The 16,232-nt window shown below is 46.3% G+C and overlaps 1 protein-coding gene across 2 annotated transcripts in view; it reads right to left on the bottom strand.

Moving 5' to 3' along the window:
- Nucleotides 1–1,317: 1,317 nt before the first annotated feature.
- Nucleotides 1,318–16,232, bottom strand: part of NTN4 (netrin 4) — a 46,453-nt gene continuing 31,538 nt past the window's right edge. For both annotated transcript variants that reach the window (XM_074168383.1, XM_074168384.1), the window contains exons 4-10: nt 15,609–15,735; nt 14,537–14,725; nt 7,991–8,207; nt 7,179–7,291; nt 5,974–6,042; nt 4,335–4,505; nt 1,318–1,454 (exon numbers count right to left, since the gene is read on the bottom strand). In XM_074168383.1, the coding sequence (XP_074024484.1) occupies nt 1,318–1,454; nt 4,335–4,505; nt 5,974–6,042; nt 7,179–7,291; nt 7,991–8,207; nt 14,537–14,725; nt 15,609–15,735 (1,023 nt within the window). The remainder of the gene's footprint in view (nt 1,455–4,334; nt 4,506–5,973; nt 6,043–7,178; nt 7,292–7,990; nt 8,208–14,536; nt 14,726–15,608; nt 15,736–16,232) is intronic.

The following is a 16,232-nucleotide window of genomic DNA, read 5'->3' as shown; positions in this document are numbered from 1 at the left end:
AAACAATAACACAGAAGAAAACAAACAAAATGTTCAGTTTTAAATACTAACATAAAAATAAAATAAACTCCAGGCCCACCATGAATCACTGGGTTGTGATATGCGAATGCGAGTCCTTTCCGTTCTCTGCATCCACTCCTTTTCCTGCACGCAGGAGTTTTTCTCCTCTGGCAATTGCATTTTTTATCTCAAAGTCTCTTCTTCTTCTCACGTTGCTTGTGAAGTCTCGCTGGAGTCCTGCCCACGGGGTCCAAGTGCTGGTCTGAAGCTGGGACTTCAGTGCAAATACTTTTATCTTTCAGATTGTATCCTGGGATACTCTAAGTGGCCAGTGCCAGGCTGGCCGTTCCCTTTATACCGTTAACGCCATCCAACTTGGGGGGTCTTCAGGAGTGCTTCTGTTTCAGGGAGTTTGTTTTTCCACGTGCCGCCTTCAACCTCTTCTTTCCCCAACACAAACAGACTTCCCGCACTGTGAAGTGGCAGGCAGTAAAGTGCTTTATAGGATGAAATATTTACATTAGGGCTAAATTCATTTTTTAACACTTCAAGGACAAAAGCTCAGAGGCGATGCAGCCTCCGGAGCCGGCTCTTCTCTGTGGCCGTGCAGTGGGTGGAGAGCTGGCCTCTGCCTCACGCCGCACTTGTGCCATGGCAGAGGGACTCGATTCACTCCAGCAGCTCCGTTCTCACCAGCACCGGCAGAGAATGTAGCCCCCGAAACCTTCTGCGGGGTGACCAGGTTGAAAGCATGTGGTGCTTGATTCTCTTTGACAGGTGCCGTGTCCTAACCTGAGGGGCTGCTTCTAAAAAGCGGTTGCTGCTGCCACGCTGTCGCCAGCACCTGCCCACTGCTGCAACCATTGTCTTCCCCACAGCATCCTCTGGGAGCCTCTGGAAGTCACTCAGGATCTGTGCTGGTGGCGCTGGCAGCGATGTTTTGCTTCTCAGCTGTAGCTTGTGGGCATGCTTTCCCTCTCTAGGGTGGCAATTTAATCTGGGGCGACCAGAGGCTTCATCATCTCACTGGAGTTGCTCCAACACCTCACTGGAGCAAGACAAGTGTCCGCCCTTCCTTTGTTTCCCTCAAGGTAGTGATGAGCTGGGCTCAGGTGAGCCCCTGGCAAGGAAGCTACAGGCAAGTGAACGAACGTTGGCCAGGAAGGGTTATATTAGACAGTGCTTACAACTCTGAACACCTCACTACAAGTTTTGGCACTATTTTCTTACATTCCAGTTTTCATCCTAGAGGTCTTCTCTCTGTGAAGGCTGTTGCATTTTGTGCATAAAGAAATGCCCTTAGGCGGCTGCGCACCTCTAGTTGCAGTCTCTTTTCATAATCTCCAGGACCTTTCTTCCGAGAGCCGACTTCCACTGATGGACAAAACTTTTCATGTTGACGATGAGTCTGCCTGTTCGGACATCTTCGTGTCCTGCCACGAGGTACTCCAAACCTGCAAACCAGCAAAGCAGTCAGGAACTGCACAGCACGACGCTCAAGAGGCCTATTGACATTGCAAAGTCAGCCTGGATACCTAGTACCATTTAAAAAAGCACTTATATGAAGAAATATTTGTACATACTGATTATCTCATATGTCTGTATATCTGTACCTATGGAAAAATTACCTCTGTGGCACAACTGTCAGTGACACGCAGCACACAAACTTTGCTTTTGTGGGCTTCTGAATATAAATGGAAGCTGAGCTCTGGGGCTGCACTACAAGTTTTTATACCTCGTTTGTGAACTGCTATTACCTTCAATAGGCAGCCACCTGCCTCACACCTCCCTGAATATACCTTGGCCTGGAAATTGGTCAGGTCTGCTAGGGAGCACCATGTAGTGGTATGAACTAGCCTCGGGGAGATGGGTCTCCCCCGGTGCTCTTGATCCCCTGGCTCCATCCTGGCCACTGCAGGGAGCCTGCTCATGTTTTCTTGGGTTTTCATTTTGTAGGTCAGAATAAAGGGAGAGTGTCCCCGAGTTAAAGGTCAAGCATGTTTTTCTTTAATTCAATACAATTTGTTATCTACTTCATCTGAGTTTTTGGGCACACACATCCTCTCTTCTGCCAAGTAAACACAGGATATGTGTATGGCAGTATCACCCTTTGTAAGACATTTGTTTTGGTCATGTCAAGCCTGCTGTTATAAACAACACTCTTCAAGGGCTCCCAAATCTATCTCCCTTGAGAGAGAAATGTGGCATGCACCCTCAGAGAGCAAGAAAATATTGCTGTGGTTGCTGATTCAGTAGGACTTTCTAGGTTTTCAACCAGATGTTACAAAAGTGTAAAAATAAAAGGAATCAAATGACTGGGATGCCACAAGCCAGGACTTGAGGCTGTGAGTTTTGTCCTGCGTCACTGGCAGGCAGCTCTCTGCGTATTTGTGTCTGTGCTTGGCAGAGCCAAGGAGAAAAAGGGAGTTCTGTTCCCTTGTGGATAGCTGAGACCTTTAAACCTTTCAGCTCAGCGTCCCCCAGAAGCCCAGCCTGCCTCTCTGGGTGCATGCATAGGAGAAGGTGTGCAAGGGTAGTGAATACCCTCTCAGAGGAACATAAGCACATTTATCATCTGAAAACAGCGTGTGGAGATTTGATAAATGCTTGGAGTTTCCATTATAGCTGTATGTCAGGAAATTGTTTTATGTCAGCCTGTTTTTTTATGTCTGGTTTTGGTTTATTCACCTGGAGATCATCAGCTCTTACTCTGAGAGAGGGTTAAATCTGCTAATACAGTATTGCCAACCATCCAGGAATTAATACGGTAGCTGAAGAAAATAATGAAATTTTAAAAAATATTTGGAACCCTTTTTTTCCCGCTTGGAAATTACTGAATCTTAAAGATGCACTCAGTTGATGTTTTCAAGTATCCTGTTAGGACCACACTTCACAACTTCTTTCCAACATGAAACCTGAGATTAATTTATACTCATGTGACTCCAGCAGCTGCATTTCAAGAAAACACCGAGCTTGGCAGTGTAAATCATGAAAGCTGGCAAGAGGGTTACACCCGATGTGTCAGACACCTGGATTGTCCCTAAAGACAACTGCACCTCTACCCTTCCACTGATGCCCAAGGGATCTTTATCGATTCTGAGACTACTGCTCTCTTTTCCTCTGCTGGGGAAAATAAGTGAAGCTTGTCTGAATTTAGTGGAGTCGCAAAGCTGGGTGTCAGGTGCGGGGCTGCCCTGCACGATCAGTGTCTGACAGCTTCCACAGCATTCCTCCAGGTTCATATTAAGGCTTTCTTGCTTGCGTTTGCATTGTGCATGGAAAAATAAACCAGCTGTATCTATTTAATTATAGATTTATGGTGTTTCACCAATATCCAAAGTCTTACTGTGCTTAAACAGCAAAGTCTTGCCTAATGCTGCTGATTCATCCGACCCTTGCACCTGACAAGACTCCTGACTACAGCTGTGCTACCGCGGCAGCTTGCCTTCAAAGCCAAAGACAGTCACTCCGGTGGAGATGAAAGAAGACTGCAAACACCTTATCAATGAATAACCTTGCTGTGTGATCCAGCCTCGCAGACAGCCCTTTCCCTCCAAAGTAAGTTCCTAGTGCTGCACACGTAAGGGGCGTCTCAGCACTGAAGCTGATGTTTTGATCAGTGATTTCCAAGTGATGTGTGCGCCTCACGGAAAGAAAACCCTTTATCTGACTTAGTTAGTAACTGTTGGTTTATCTCAGAGTTGTAAAGAAAGGTGTGTCAGCTGGAGTTTAGTTTTCTTCTATTGAAGAAAACCCTGATTCTGCATCTCCTGGTCCATACCAGAGGCTACATGCACTGTTTACCCACCGCTGGTTATACTCCACTTCAGTGAAAGAAGATGAGAAAAAACTATGAAGCCAAAGCTGCTTTCTCACTGCATAAGAGAATCTCTTCCAAATCTTGTCGATGCAAATTAGTATTACTTTCAAGGAGACATCTTCCCTTGACTTTAGATTAGAACTCCAGCACAATATCGTGACTCAAATTAGATTTAAATGCATTTTTATGGATTGAAACTAGCATTAGTTTTGAAAAGATATGTCATGTGGTCATGGTGTGATATGCACCTCCCTCTCTCTGGGAACGAGTGAGACTGGTAAAGCTGTCATTATGCTTCAAAATCATATGTTTGAAAGTCTATAGAATGAACCAAGTTTTTCTCTAAAAAATTCAAATTTGATGGAGATTGCTGTTGGAATACAAATGATGTAACAGCTAGCAATTTAGTCAACACTGGGCTGCAATCTCAGCTCATTAGCATGAGAGGATGGAGTGGTGAGAATGAAATCTGTGTAAACATAGTGGGGATGTACTGCTCAGGGATCACACCTACCAGGATTGAGGATGGGACAAGTGCAGCCTCTGTTAGTCCAGGATTCAGGGTAGAGTGTCCTCTTGCCCCGGAGGATCTTCAGCTTTGTAGATTTCAAGACTTTCTTGATCTTCACATTGACTTCTGCATGGGAGCCTTTGTCGTGAGCTGACAAGATCTTCGTCTTGATCACTGGGAAGACACAAATCCAAACCCAGGAATATATCAGCTATTTACAACAGCCTTTTTTGTGTGGGTTTTTTTTTTTTTTTTGTCTAATGCAGATGTCTGGGCGAAGCAATGAGGACAATTACTTCGTTACAGCAGAGTTAGCCTGAAGCTCCTTGCTGGGGAGCCCAGGGTCAGTGCAGCCACTGGGGGAGCACATATGTCTCTGTACCCCTGGGCAGGAATGCTGCTGGTTGGTTTGGCCACACAGCCCCTGGATCTGCCACGTGGGCAGCAAGAGAGGTTCAATGACCTGATTTTCAAGTCATTTTTTGAGGCTCAGGTCCCACATGTGAGCCTTCCTCTGACCGTGCTGACGCTGACAGTGGTAGGTATCACTGTATGGTGGTGTTTTATTCAGTGCTGCACATTAGGAAGCTCAGGGAAACCTCTCCTACAATATGGCCTCCTGAAGCTCATGGTGAGCCCCATAATTCACCTGTCTCTCCAGTTTAGCTGACACCTTTGCATGTGGAGTGATGAAAGGGTAGGAAGCCTTAGTGCACTTTAGATAAGATTTATGAACTTGGGAGTTTTGTGAGGTTTTTTTTTTTTATTTGTTATCTTTTGCAAGATTAAACACAGTCACTATCGCAGCCAGGGAGCAGAGCAAAGCAGAATCAGATTTTTTCCTAATATCGCTAAGCCAGGGCTATATTTCAACAGCTGGCGGCCCCTTGAACTTCCCTTTGTGGGTTGCTCCACAGCCTGCAGAGGTGGGGGTTATCTCTCTGTGCATTTTCAACTTCAGTGCGAGACAAAACAGGTGCAAGAGACCCCTGGAAGACTGTGAAAGAAGGGAGTGCTCTACAGAGCATTCCTTACTCTGCTGCGGTATGAAGGAGGCGGTTCACTGGCACACACCGGAGAGGTCTTGGGAAACAAAGCACCTCCTCTCATTCATTTCAATCCAAAAGGCACATAGACAATATACATCCCCCCATCGCAACAGTTGAACTTTGTTGACAGGGGGAAGCTCCCAGTAGCTGCCAGAGATGTTTTCTCTATGTAGTGGCTTGTGTGGTGATCACTGTTCCTCCTTACATTCAGCGTAATTCAGATTTTGTGATTTCTAGACCATTCTTGGGGCGTCTGGTCTACACAGAGTTTTAGTGACCTGGTTTTGGTAATAGTGCTTTCCAGTCTGTCTTGGACCCAGACAACCTCTTAGGCACCCTTCCAGCTCCCATGATTTCAGCACAAGAGTATTTTGGTAGCAAGGGAGGTTGGCAACAAAGACGCTTCACCCATCTTGACTTGGCACCACAGTACCTATACATTTTGGAAAGGTCAAAGATCTACCCCCAGACTAAGTAGCCCATGGGTTTGCAGGGATGGAGTGGTGCACACAGCAGCTCCTCTCACACTTTACACTCTCACACTGCCTCACAGCACCTCCCTTTACACCCCTGCCGCCTCACCCGAAACTCACCATAGGTGTACTTCATCCCGCAGAAGACTTTGGGATTCCCTAAAACTTGCTCTTTACATTCGCATTTACCTGGGGAAACAGAAAGAAGCAAAAAGCTGTGGTTTGTGCCTAAAAGATGGGAGACTTTGTAGGCAGAGCCTGGGACCTGCCAGAGGTTGTCACACGGTCTACAAGCCCCATGCAAAAAACCCCTCTATTTTCAGGTCCAGGCTGAATATACAATCTTAGTCCAAGGGCAATTATTCCTTGTTTACAATTTGAAGAGAAGGGAAACAAAGGCCTTATTATTTTGCCTTGGGATGCAAATAACACGCATGTCTTTCCCCGCGGTATTTTCCACACCGTAATGTCCCAGACAAAATTTTAAAAGGAAATGTTGCAGAGGTTAAGGCAGATTAATGACTTCCGTGATCTTAGAACAAAGAATAACATGATATACTTATTTACGTTTAAAATGAAGTTGTCCAGACAAATGATGGAGCTTTCCCCTCAATTAACTCAATTATTGTATCTTTGAGATTTTATCATGCCGCTTTCTGAAAGCGCAGGAAATGACGCTTGCCTGCTTGCATGCAGCCATCGCAAGGGAGGACGGCTTGATGCTGCGCCGCAGGGACAAACTGCCTCGCAGCACCCTCCTCCTCCAGACTAGGGGGAAATAACTTGCCCAGCTGAAATGCTAGGCAATGTCGAATTGCACCGTAAGCTGCAGTTGATGCCAAAATTGTTGTGGGTATTGAGGAAATGAATTTTTATTTGGAAATTTCCAATTCCCTGCCTGTGAAGTGGCAAAAAACACCCTCTAAATATAGTTTGTCCAACAGGTAGTAGTTCTAATGAATACAAAGGCACATTTAAAACACAATGGACCAAATAAAGAGTGTTCAGCCTCGAAATTCAGAGCTGGGGCTGCAAATCCAGGCAGGCAATTCTTGCCTTACTGACAGCTAAATGCTGGGTACCGGCTTTCAGCACAGAGCATCTCCCTACAGAGTTTGCATGTCCTCACATTGATGGGACGAGCTCTAAGGCTCCTCTGGCTCTTGGATGGGAAGGAGGTGGTTGCACAGGACATTAACGGGGGAATGTCCATCCCCTCCTGCAACTGCCAGGGCACTAATTACAGGCCAGTGCGGAAGATGATACACACTGGCTGTTGGCAGGAGGGATGGGGTAGGGAAACACATGTGAAGCCATCATCCTACCAGAGTGCCGGAGAGCCGAGAAGCCCTGCTCATCCTCCCAGCCCCAGGCAGGCTCACTCTCATTGAACACTGCCTGGAAAGGAGGTGCTTCGTGGTGCCAGGTCATGTCCGAGCTGTTGAGGGGAAAGAGAGATGGTCAGCCTTCCTCCTAGCTGGACCACTACCAACCTGTCCTCCATGCGCAACGTGACTGGACGTCTTGGTGGTGTCAAATGCAAGGGGCAGTTTTGGAAAGTGAACAAACAGATTGACTCTTGTCAGAGTGGGTCATGAATCCATTTCAGGTTTAAAATGCATGATACGGATTTTTAAGCTATAAATATCCCCAATGTGGTAAAAAAAAGCAACGTGTAAGATCCGGAGAGTGGGGTATTATTAAAATGTGCTGTCTTCTAAAAGTCAGAGCCTGACTTTAAGTGCGGCACAGTCAATGCAAGCTGAGTTGCAACAGCAACAAAATTAACCCTTTGGTTTCCTCTCACTCATATCTCCCCAAGGCTCACATTTTGCTCATGGAGAGGAAGGAATGGTGAAGGTTATGGAAAACATCCCATGCATTAACACCAGCACCAAGAGCAATCCAGCCTTGCTGGTGCCCTGCCACGGTGTGCCAGGCACCCAGGTGAACGGCAGCCTCAGCTCCTGCTCCCTCCCCAATTCCTCACCATACCAAACCCCAAATATTTTATATAATAGCTAGTTTTCAGACCGTTGCCATGCATAAATTGGGTCAGAACGGCGTTTTCCCTGGGATGGAGATCATGGGGGGATTGCTGAGGCTGGAGGAGGGGGGCCAGGACCCCCCAACTCACCTGCTGCTGCGGCAGTCACCGGTGTGGGGATCGCAGCTGCGGGCGCAGTTGCAGGGGCGGCAGCCGTAGGCACCAAAGCCCCAGTAGCCGGGGAGGCAGTGGTCACAGCGGGGCCCCGCCACGCCAGGCTTGCAGGGACAGTCACCGGTGCTGGGGTCACAGAAGGTGCGGGGGCCCAGGGGGAGGGCGGCCGATCCCAGTGGGTGGCAGGAGCAGGCTGTGGGGGACATTATGGGGAAAGAGAGTGTCTGTGAGTGCAAAAGATCTATGGGATGAAGGCACAGGAGATGCCTGCGAAATCACCGCTCTGCCTAGGGACAATGATGGTTTTGGGCTTTCTTGCCTATATAAATCTGACCGGAATCCCCCTTTAGAAACTTTAACTTTTGTGAAGTATCTTCATTAGTCAACCTCCCCCGGTTTTGCGTTATGTTTTGCCAAACAGGTCTTTATTACTTTCCTTATAGCATCTGTACTCCAATCCTGCCAAGTATCCAGGGATGTGCCTCGCTTTAAGGTAGATGTTTAAGCTGTGGAATCAGGGTTGAGGTGCTTCATTGCAAAAAATGGATCAGGGCATAATTGCTTTCTAAAGTAATAACAGCTGTCCTGCTGCCAGGAGGTTAAAAAAAAACCCCAACACTCAGAATGGTTGTTTAATTAAAGTGGAGGCTGAGCAAAAAGTACCCCTCTGTCTCTTGCCTGATTTTCTTCTAAAGCCATCATTTCAAAACATTAAGAAAAGAACGAGGCCATATATGGCTCAGAGATGCAGAGATGTATAATACGGGACATGGGTTTGCAGAGTGCACGTCAGAAACACTAGCTGCTCTTTTTTCCTCCCCCCACAGTCCCTTTCAGCAGAATGATGCACTGGAAGCATATGGGGAGAGAAATGAGAGAAATGAGTCACATACTCTGAGAGAAATGGCCATTCTCACAAATCAGAAAGGATGCCCTAAAATAGGTAGCACGAAGTTTTCCTTACGTACTTCTAGGATTTTTCTTTTGCATAGATGGAATTTGTGTCTGTTGCAAGACTACAATTTTTTTCCCCCAAAGATGTTAATCTTTTCAAAGATCAGAAATACAGTTACCAAAAGTGTGAGCCAAACCTCTGACCATTTGGCCTGGCCAGCTGGCAATGCAGTGCCCTGCAGCACCAGCAGCCGGGTGATTTGTGTTCTCCTTCCCTCAGGGTTTGGTTCTCTAATCAGGACATGTTACAAAAAAATCCCTGCTGATAGGCATTTGTCTAAAACTCCATTTACATAAAAATTGGATTTCCTGAGAAAACTTTGTTTGGAGAGAAAAAATACTCACCAAATTCTAATATGAATGTTTTAGGGTTTTTTTTTTTTTTTGCAACTGTGAAGGCAATAAAGCAGAAAAGCCATTGCATGCACCACAATCTTCCTTTCTCTCAAAATACTTATTGCTGCATATGTATATTTAATTTTGCTCTGACAACATTTTTGTGGTTTCAGGGATTTGACATACCTGGAGTGTCATTTCAAAATATGAAAGGATAGATTAATATTGGCAGTTAACTTAGAGGCGACTACAATTCCAAAACCTTTGCCAAAGTAATCCCCAAACTTTCCCCACCCTTTCGATTCCCAAACAAATATAATTATATAAAATTAAAAGATTAGAAAGCCTCTCCACAAACTGCATAACTAGCTGCAGGCAGTGAACTCCGGTACCTTTAATAGCATAGTTTTCAACAGTGCTCACCAAGACTTGCATACCTTTCTCCTGAAGTCTGTGAAGTGTTTTACACCTGACACATGCAGCCAAATGCTCTCTTTTCCGACTAGATGTGGTGGGTATTTCTGGCATTCCTCAGCCCCTTCAGGGGAAATATCAAGCACTTAAAGCTCTTCTATTCTCCTGCAGTCAGTGAGCTAAACTCACTGCTCAGAGAGAGATTTGATCCTCTTTCGGTTGGGTTTCAGCTGAGTTTTACACCCAGCCCGATTGGGGTTGGCATTTTTTACATTTCAGGCAATGTTTTCATGGATTTTTTTTTCCTAATGGAAAATTCAGTGGCAGTGGCAACACCATGGTGAGGCAAGAATATTCAATTTACAAAAGTGGTTATGAAAAATAAAGCAGCAAGCTCATCGGCAATTAAAATGGCAATTAAAAAGAGAATGCAGTTGGCTATATTTTTAAATAAAAGCTACAGGGAGATGTGTTGTAAAGGTGGGTCATTTCTACAAGGGTTGCGCACCCATGTCCATAGACCCTGTCCTTCCTGGCTGTTCCCCATGAGCTACCAAAGCGCCCACTTGCTTTCCATTGCTGGCCAGTGAATTGAAGATTTCTGGTCTTGCATCTTGAGTGGAGGCCCAAGATGACACCAAGTGGCGTTAATCTGGATGCTTTGGGTGGCAAATTTACAACACAGTAAATATTTGTGATGTGCTGCAATGGGAATGTGCTGAGCAACGCAGAGAGGTAAAGTGCAGCCCAAGCACAGAAATGAGACTCTAGAGCTCAAACGTGAGTGCACTGTACCAGCTCTGAAACAAATGTATGAAATTAGGACCAAGTGCTTCCATACTATGGCAATGGCAGGAAGAAAAGGACTGCAGGACTGATTAGACAATATTTTGGCAGCTGCAGCTACTGCTGCCTCATGGGCTGCTGCCCTGAGTGTTGGTTTTAGAACCCATTTTCCTCCTTCCACCCAACCTGCACCTCACTGTAGCACAGGTAGTAGGAGACCCACCCCCAGCAAGGTGAGAGGAACGGCCGAGCAGGAGATAAAGCAGCTACAGACAGTGTTGGATGGCACTTCGTGGTGGACACAGAGGTGCAGAGTGCAAGGCTTCCAGTGTGAGGCTTCAGGACAGTGGCTGTCTCATGTGCCATGACCACCCCACTGGGGAGGCTGGGGGTTTCCATGGCCAAGGGAAACCTTCTCCAGTGGGAGAAGGGTTGGCTGAGCACCACTAGTCTGGGACCAAGAGAAACCTTCCACAAGATTGATATTTTCCTTTCTTTTTGATTTGTAAGCAGCATTGTTAAAATGCCAATTTACCACCCTGTACTACATCGCAATATTTTGCTCGTGACTTCCATGTACATATGAATTAACAGCCACCTCTCCCAGCATCGCGTGTGCTGATTGGGATCAAAACCCAGTGAGCAGGACTCCAGCGGGGCTGGATTTCCCCACCCTGGATTGGTGATACTCTTGTGGTTTCTTCAGCTGCCAGCTAACCTTTGGAAATGACAAATATTTACCTTCAAAAACCTACAGTTGAAAAGCAAAAATAAACTCGTCAATTATAAAACCCGATTTATTGTCTGCAATTATACTGTAGTTGAGGCTTAAAAATTCATGAGGGGTGTGAAGAAAAGGACCGATAGGTATGATGGGGGGAAAGAGTCATCAGATTGCTGTTTTAAATGGCAGAACGTCTCGTTTTATCGGGTACACACCTAGCCCTGAGCAAATATTATATACACTCTTTGCCTACAAGAATCTTTAAAGTATCCTTAAAGATTATGGCTTAACAACTCCTTTATTTACTTTGACCTTGGCATTTTTAAATTTTCAATGCTACCCTGCGGTTGAGCAATAACGGTGCCTTGAGCCAGAAGCAAGCAGGCAACGCTGTGGCCTTCCCAGAAAAAATAACAGGGCAACCACGCATGTCCCTTGTTACTGCAGACCGTGGCATGGTCCTGGGAAACGTGCCAGGCATAGGCTGTAATAGGTCTTATATAATTTAATTTAACAGTCATTAGTCATTTGCTACAGCCCTGCAAGCTGCCGGGCTCCCCCGTGAGATGCTGGGTCCCCAGATGCAGGGAGCAGTCCTGGCAGCAGGAGAAGGAAAATGGTGAAGGGTTCTTAGGGAGGAGAGCATTTGTGAGGGTTTGAAGAGCCCAGAGAGAAATAATCCGTGTGCTTGTAGCAATCAGGTCTCTGAAATGAAAGCATTCACACAATCCTGATGTTTTTGTGGAACCCAATTTATGCCGCAGAAAGTTGTCTCCCTGAGATACCGAGTACTTTATGCTCTGCACTTCATAAATACCAGAAAAAAGATGTACAACAAAGTAGATGTACTTAATGCAGAAGGTAAACAAAAGTAGACTTTTTCTCACTGTACTCAAGGTATCTTACAGTTCTTGTCAAACATAAGTTGCCTTTGGCCTTTAAACACCAGAGTTCATGAATACGTAGTGGTCCATAAAGAGGCTGGATTGCTGCATTAAAGAATAATGAAAACAAGTTTGTAGTCTTTATGTCAGGCACACTTTTTTGGGGGGGAAAAATGTGGAAAGTGGAAAGCCATGAATCAGTGACTAAGAGATGAACGCATAAATCCAAGAGGATTGAGCATTGGCATTTGTCAACAAAAATATCCATTAATCATCTCATCTCCACAGCTCCACAGCTTCCTCCTGTCCAGAAGGGCTGGGAGAAACTTTTTAATCAAGTCTCTTGGGATTTGGCTAACATATAGCTAATGACATGATGTAATGCCTGACTTCATTAGTGCTGGTCTAACTTGCACACAGGCACACGCACACTGTTGGCAGCTTTCCCTTCGAGCCACGCCTGTTCTGCAGTGATATGTCCTGAGACCTCTGTTTCCATCTGGTTTTGCAAGGAAGGAGGCTCTGTGCTGGCCAGCCCAGGAGGTGCATCCCTGGAAGCATTCAAGGACAGGTTGGATGGGGCTTTGAGCGACCTGGTCTAGTGGGAGGTGTCCCTGCCCATGGCAGGGGGGTTGAAACTAGATGATCTTTAAGGTCCTTTCCAACCTAAACCATTCTATGGTTCTATCACTTCCTCTTGGACCCTCCAAACAGCTACAGGATTTGGACTAGGCGTTTTGGCACCAGGAAAACCCTACGATGGATCCCTTGTGAAACTCCATCTCCTTGAGGGACTGCATGAGACATCAGAGGAGACGGCAGCCACTCCCACCACCTCCAAGGTGAAGGGTGTTATTTTCAGTTGTTCAGACCACACTCAAATCAGTGCCAAAGCCTGACTTGGCTTCAATGGCCTCAGAAAAGTGTATGCTCCTGATGGGAGCTGGCACATAAAGAGCATCCGGAATCATAATCCTAGCAAAGGTAGCACAACCCCAGTAAAAGTGCATTTCGAAGCTTCAGGGTCCCATACAGAATTTATTTCAGTCTTTCATCTTGTGTTATCTACCTGGAGTCCACTAGTGCAGGTTTTGGGTTTTTTTAAATCAGCAAGGCTGAATCCATGGGTGTTAGAAAAAGCCCCTCAAACTCCTGCTTTGGGTCTAAGTGCAATGTTTAAACCTGTTTTTTTTTACTAATCAGACCCCAAAACAAAAGTTCGTTGCATAAGTTCTGGCAGTAATTACGGAGGGAAAGTATCTGATGTTTCAGAGAAGGAGACTTGGGACTTCAATGTACACAAGTAGGTAAAGGAACTTTAAAAAGTCATTACATTCAGTGTTTAAAAAACAAATTTGTGTACATACTACAGCAGTGAAATAATTATTTATACAAGTGATGGAGAACTGTGGTCAATTCTGTTTTCATAAAGAGAATTAGGGTTGTAAAACAGGCTGCTCCTCCTTGCAATGAGTGAAAGGTGGAGGAGGAGGACTTCTCGATTGGCTGCAGGGGCCACTGGGAGGGGCCACTGCACAGCAAGGGAGTGGGACCAAAGGGTTTTTATTCCTTTAAATGCAGGTACTTCTCCTTTGGAGGGGAGAGATATGCTCAGTGTCCCCTCAGATGACACAAGTAGGGTGTCAGCTGGATTTTTTTGCTGCCACACGTGAAGGTCCTCCTCCATATTTGGCTCAGTGAGGAGAAATCTGGTGAAGCTGGTAGGCACAGAGCAGAGAGTATACCTACACCCTATATTTCTCTGACCAGTGTAATGAGCTCAGCCCAGTGTCATGGTTTTGGCCGGGTTTGGGGATCCGGAGTCCCCCACAGTGAGTCACCATTCCTCAGAGTGGTCCCTAGGGAGCATGGCTTTTGGATCGCTGCTTTTGTTTGGGAAGTATTTAATTTCACATATGGCCAAGTCATTGCCTTTGGCCTGGCCTCCTTGGTGTCACATCTTCTGGAATATCACTTAATTCGTGTTCCCATCTCTCCCTTCATACCCACCTGCTCCTGCTGTGAACATGCACTGGTGGGTGATGGTATTTATCAGCTGCACCCCTGTTGGCTGAGGCACCCCCCTTCTGAGGTTGCGGCAATCACCAAACAAGGAGATCATGCAAACATGATGCAGCTTTTGCTTTCCAAAAATAGCAGGAGAAAGTCAATGAATCATCCCTCCTTCCCTACCCCCAAGCTACAGGGATCCTCGGGATAGGTTTGTCAACAGCATCTGCAGGCTTTTGCCCTGCAAACCGCATCATTGCTTTTTGCAAACAGCATCAAAAAGGGAATTTAAAGAGCTCCGTGTCCTTCACTGAAGCAAGAAGATTGCTCCAAGGAGGGGTAGGAAGATCTCACCTTTTCTTCGACACCTTCCCACTTGACAAGCATTTTACAAGTAAAAGGTTGCTGACTTACGTTTGCAGGCATCTGGGGCAGAGAAGGGCTTCCTGAGGTCCCGGTAGAAGCCTGGCTTGCAGCGCTGGCAGTGCTGCCCTTCCGTGTTGTGCTGACAGTTGTCACAGACACCGCCGCTGCGATTGCCCGATGCCAGCCACGCATCCATGTCAAAATGACAAGTGTCGGCATGCCCATTACACTTGCACGCTGAGACAAAGCCAAAGGGAATGGAAAGACTCATTAAGGCAGTGAAAGATGTTGATTTATAGAAAAGAGACACAAAATTCCAAACCATGTTTTGGAATGGGAGACCTGACCTATGAACCTGTTATTCATTCAAATGCATGAAGTATCATCACATTTTCATCCACACTTCTCTACCTCTAGAGGTGACATTAAAAAAAAAAATTTCTTTAACTCTTTTATTTCCGTTATGGCTTTCCCTGTACAAGGACAGTAACATAGCCAGGCTGGAGCAGGGAGACTTCCCACATTGACTGGTTCTTCCCTACCTGCTTTAGAAATCAGCAGTTCCCTGTACAGCATCTGCCACGTGGGTGCTGTCTGGATGCTCCTTGCAACTGGCGGAGGGAAAAGGCAAGTGCAGGGGAGGTGTGTGAGAGAGGGAAAGCATTCCCCTTTCCCTGTGCTGGGACCACAGCCCACGTCCAGCAGCAGAAGACCATACCTCCTGCAAATGTGTTTGTCAGTGGTGCCCATAGAAAGGACAATGCTGGCCCCCCATCACCTCCAAGGCACCCTGAAAGGTTGCGGTCTGCCCCAGCAGAAGACCGTATCTCAAGGAGATGTGCTTGGGTCCCACAGAAAAGCCAAACCAACAGACAGCATGGTCTTGTGAGAACTTCCAAGTGAGGAGGTCTGTGAATAGGGCTGTCCACGCCATACAAACATGTGGTGGGTGCTTGGCAGAAGCATGGCATTTCTCTCCACTTGCTGAGCTGCTTCACAAGCAGCTGTCCACCACCCCAGTATCTGCTGACTCTTGGAAACATAGGAGAAAGGCACACAAGGAAGGAGCATTTTGCTCCCACGGAGGCTCTGGAGATGCTGTTCCTGGCTGGCTACTTACACTGACACTCTTTGGGGGCTCCGGTTTTGCCATCGGCAGCGTGCCAAGGCTGGTCGTTGTAGAGCGGGGCACAGTGCTGGCAGTGGGGCCCTGCTGTGTTGTGCTTGCACATGCATTTCCCGTGGACCTAGCAGGGGAAAGAGAACAAGGATCACCCACAGCAAAGTCCAAAGAGTCTCCAGGGCACGAGCAATGTCCACGAACAGGAGATAATACACCAGCCAGATGCTATTACATAGACTAGAAAGAGGGCTACATGATACCTGTCTTGGTGTCTAATTCAGTCAAAGGCAAATATTCTGCAGTTACGCTTTCAATTAGATTAGTATTTGTGGATCTGCATGTCATGGTATTGTATAATCACAGCTTTTTTTTTATTTTTTGAGATGTAAAAGAGCCTTTAGCAGAGAGTTGCCAGCTGCAGGATGAATTTCCAGGAGAGATTAAGTGAAGCGAAGATCCAAAGCATCCTTGGGAAACACTGTAAAACATTTCTCTTTTTCACCCTCCCAAACATCAATACACCTTTGCACACCTGCAGGAATAGCACACACAACCTCATCGCCCAGCTCTGTGTGCCCAGACATCACCAACATAAATAAGTATGAGAAGAAAAGAAATACT

The sequence above is a fragment of the Numenius arquata genome, chromosome 2 (genome assembly GCF_964106895.1).
Source record: "Numenius arquata chromosome 2, bNumArq3.hap1.1, whole genome shotgun sequence".
NCBI lineage: Eukaryota > Metazoa > Chordata > Aves > Charadriiformes > Scolopacidae > Numenius > Numenius arquata.
Note: the sequence above shows the minus strand (reverse complement) of the source record. Positions and strands in the feature narration are given on the sequence as shown.